Source organism: Triticum urartu, chromosome 7A (genome assembly GCF_056163025.1).
Source record: "Triticum urartu cultivar PI428250 chromosome 7A, HENAU_Tu73, whole genome shotgun sequence".
In the NCBI taxonomy this organism is placed as follows: Eukaryota; Viridiplantae; Streptophyta; class Magnoliopsida; order Poales; family Poaceae; genus Triticum; species Triticum urartu.
The window spans coordinates 193,749,267-193,753,050 of NC_141879.1; the positions used below are offsets into that span (position 1 = coordinate 193,749,267).

General features: G+C 51.7%; 1 protein-coding gene across 1 annotated transcript; it reads right to left on the reverse strand.

Moving 5' to 3' along the window:
• Nucleotides 1-1,483: 1,483 nt before the first annotated feature.
• Nucleotides 1,484-2,501, reverse strand: LOC125522289 (basic leucine zipper 8-like). The gene has a single exon (XM_048687361.2). The coding sequence runs from the start codon at nucleotides 2,211-2,213 to the stop codon at nucleotides 1,656-1,658; it is 558 nt and encodes a 185-aa protein (XP_048543318.2). The 5' UTR covers nucleotides 2,214-2,501; the 3' UTR covers nucleotides 1,484-1,655.
• Between the last annotated feature and the right edge of the window lie 1,283 nt (nucleotides 2,502-3,784).

Genomic DNA, 3,784 nt, shown 5'->3' on the forward strand with positions numbered 1-3,784 from the left:
GCCACCACTACCCTGCAGAACCTGTAGAAACACTCAATGGTCATGGACTTGGCCATGCGCCCATAGTTGTCGAGTGAATCACCGGGAGCTTCGTATGCAAGCATCCTCATAGCTGTTGTGCCTGGATTGAGGTGAATCCAAGTTTGCCGGTGCAATCCTTCTTGCACTTGAAGTAGCTATTGAACTCCTGGATGTAATTCATAATCCCGAGGAAAAGCTTTCGGCTCATCCGATAACGGCGCCAAAATACTGTGTCGACGTGCAGTGGAGCGTCGGCAAAGTAGTCGAAGTAGAGCATTCGATAGCCTTCTAGTCAATGCCGGTTCTTTGCTTTCAGTCGTCCCGCCACCGAGCCACCTCGCCGCGGCTTTGCATTGCTCGCGAGCAGGCTGGCCAGGGCGGCAAGGACCATGAGATGCTCTTCGTCTTGGACGTCGGCATCGGCTTCCTCCTCCAGCAGCGCCGCGAGCGCCTCCTCGTCTTCGGAGTCCATCGCCGAGCAGACAAATCGCCGAACACCTGGCGGGTGTGGTGGGCACACAGCCGCCAGTATCCCGCCCTGCACGGCTGAAGCGCCGGAAAACTCGCCCAGGAAGGTGGTGGAGAGGTTGCCGCGGCAAAACCCTCTCTTTTTCCGGCGGGGATTGGCCTATCTAGCGGTGGTGGGCGGTGGGCGACGCCGGGATCGGCAAGGTGGCGGGAGGGCGTGCGCCGGGGGGGGGGGGGAATCTGGCCATTTCTCTTGAATTTTCGCCCGACAGTATGGCCCAGACGTGGTTTTCGCTTCCGCCGGAGCCCCCGAGCGCCCCCAGTGCCCTGGTTCGTCCTGGGATAGCCGGGCCCAAAAACGGTCCGAGCCGGCGGATTTCGGCGTCTTAAGGGCGCGACTGAGGGGTTTTTTCGGCGTCGACACGAAAAAAGTCGCCTTGGGGGCCTGTTGGGGGCGCGGCTGGAGATGCTCTAAGCATTGGCACCATTCATATCCATTCTACCATGAGTAGAGCACCAACAACTATAGATGCTGGCATGTATGCAGATTGAGTAGGAGACCGATAACAATTTTACCCAACATGGACGGCGGCATAGTGCAGGAATCCCTCGGCCCACCCCATTTGACTTTGTCTTAGAGGGGGGAGGGGGGGGGGGGGTTGTTAGCCTGTGTCTATGGTAGCACAACCGAATAGGATGTTAAGTCTTTTTCTTCTAACCCCCTGATACGACAATTTTGAGGCAATATAGACAACTGCATAACATGTTGTGTATGGATTTTATTTCTAGATTTCATTTAGCATCACATACTATTAATGAGTAGATTGCTTTGATTGAGCATTTATTTTATTTTATTTTTGCTTTATGTATCAACTTCGCCACCAAAGCCACTTAGGAAATGCTCCTACGTACATGTTAGTTTGAAATATGTGGTGGTCGGAACTCGCAACCTCTCCCTATTTTTGTCATTGGTCCATATCTATTACGCTGTATATATACTAGAAGAATATTAAAAATATTAGTCGGTACATGGAACAAAGATTCGGCGAACAGAAAGAAATTATTAAGTAAAAAAAAATACTACGAAGGAAGCCATTTGCTAGACATCCTCGGTCTCAGAGAAAGAAATGTTATTTTTCCTCTAGCTGGTTGCAACTACAACCATCCTAGACTGTAGACTCGTCATCTTCACCAACGGCGACGCCCTCCGCGTCGCCGGCATCGACCACGGGGAGCTCCCGGAGCCTCCTCTGCAGCTCCGCCCGCTCGTCCCTCATCCGGGAGTTGTCGCGCACGACGCGGTCGTAGTCCACGATGGCGCGGTTGAGCTGGTCGAGCAGGTCGCGGTTGGCGTCCCGGAGGTGGACGACCTGCGCCCACAGCTGGCCCAGCTGCTTCTGCTTCCGCACGCGCGACCGCCGCGCCGACTCCCTGTTGGACACCATCCGCCTCCTCCTCCTCTCCTCCGCGCGCTGCCTGTCCACGGCGTGGGCCGCTGGCTCGTCGGAGCTCGACCCGTTGCGCAGCGGCACCGCCGGAGGGTGGTTGAGAAACAGCTCGTCGGCGTAGGGCAATTGCATTAGACTGCTACTGCTGCACTGGAACAGGAGATGATCGTCTTCCGCTATCTGGTAGGGATAATGGGGTCCCAAAGACGCTGCGTTTGCAGGTGGCGGCAAGTACGCCGCGGGGAGAAGAACACCGGCAACCTCGGCTGGGTACATGCTGCTTGCTTTGCTTTTCGTACGTAGCTGAGCCAGAGGACGGCGAGAACAGAGAAATAATGGAGTATAGTTGAAGTGGAGAGGAGAAAGAGAAGATAGGAAGGGGGAGTCTTCTGAACGGAAGAAAGAGAGAGGGGTGGTGGATTTATAGCCGGAAAAGGATCGTGGAGGTAATTGGCTCCATGATCCAGAGTCCAGACACACCTGAAGGCTGAAGATATATGGCACGTTGAGGCAGCACAGCGCACACGGCACGACACTCAATCACCTGATTTCCTGGATGCTTATCGTGATGTCATGGACAATGATTGTGCCTGCTTTTCGACAAATTCTACGTAGCGGCCCGGCGTGCCTCCGGAGTAGCCTGCATCTAGCCTGTCGATCCGCGACCGGGCAGACAGACAGCAGCCTCGCCGCACGGGGCGCGGCCGTTCTTGCGAGCCATCATGCAGCTGCAGGCTGCGGCAGAGGTGGGCGACTGCTCCGGCAGCTCTAGCTCGGAGGTTGGCTAACAGTGACGAACAATTTAACCCGCAAAAAAAAAAAAAACAGTGAAGAACCATTTCCAGCCAGCGCTAGCTAGGATAGTACTAGTAGATCAACCGTGTGATCGTCGATCGACGCTGAAGCGATCCATCATCCATTTACATGTCCTTCATGTCTTTGCGTTTCATGATGGGGTGCTTCAGAACGATTGGCAACTTGGCATTGTGGGGAGGTGCTGATCGATGGGAGCACTACGGTCGGTCTCCATGGCGTTTTCTTCCGCGTAGTTCACGCGGTCGACGCTTTCACTTTCTCACCGGGCTAACGCAACGGGAGTGTTCTTTCTCAAAGGAGAAAAGGAGGCACTGTAGTTGGTGGTTCCTGGCCACTGATGTGTCACATGCATAGACTTAGATTCTAATAATTGTTTGCGTAAAGAGAATGTACATCCGTGCAAGCAGAGATGCTATCATTTATTTATTTACTTATTCCAAATAGCTGTGAGGAGATAAATGTTGCAAGTTTGCAACTAGACTGGTCATATGCTCCTTTCATATCAGTTACTACCTTTTTTCCTTTCGAGAAAGTAGTAGTATTTGTTAGTTGCGAGTTGCCACTAGGGTCACATAAACTAATATTTGGGCCTTAATGTGCCAATCTGCGTCTGCAAACTACCTTAATGGCATCAATTGTTGATGACTCTAACGATACCGTGAGGTATCTTAGGACCTTAAAAGTTTCAGCATTTTGAATTGTTTATACTCCGATAAACGTGTCAATAAGAAATGTATTTAGCCTTTATATCGAACCGATGGGAGCTGGAGTATCATTTTCGTAAAAGGAGGCCCTATTCATTAGCTGCTGCTACTTTCTTTCGACCGACTGATCTATTTAAGATTTGTAGCAGCAAAGCTGAAGGGACGTCCCATATCCGAAACCATGAACCAAGGATCCTGGTGTAATCAGAGCCTACGGATCTTCTTTATGCCTAGCTCATACTAGTGTCTTTGCTACTTCGAATTAACACCGCATTTTTCGTGCATTCTTTTACATGAATTTGTTGCTTTGGGTATTTCTTACAACAG

What these genes read in the sequence shown, in the direction of transcription:
- LOC125522289 (XM_048687361.2), bottom strand. Translation starts at nt 2,213, where the DNA reads ATGTACCCAGCCGAGGTTGCCGGTGTTCTTCTCCCCGCGGCGTACTTG.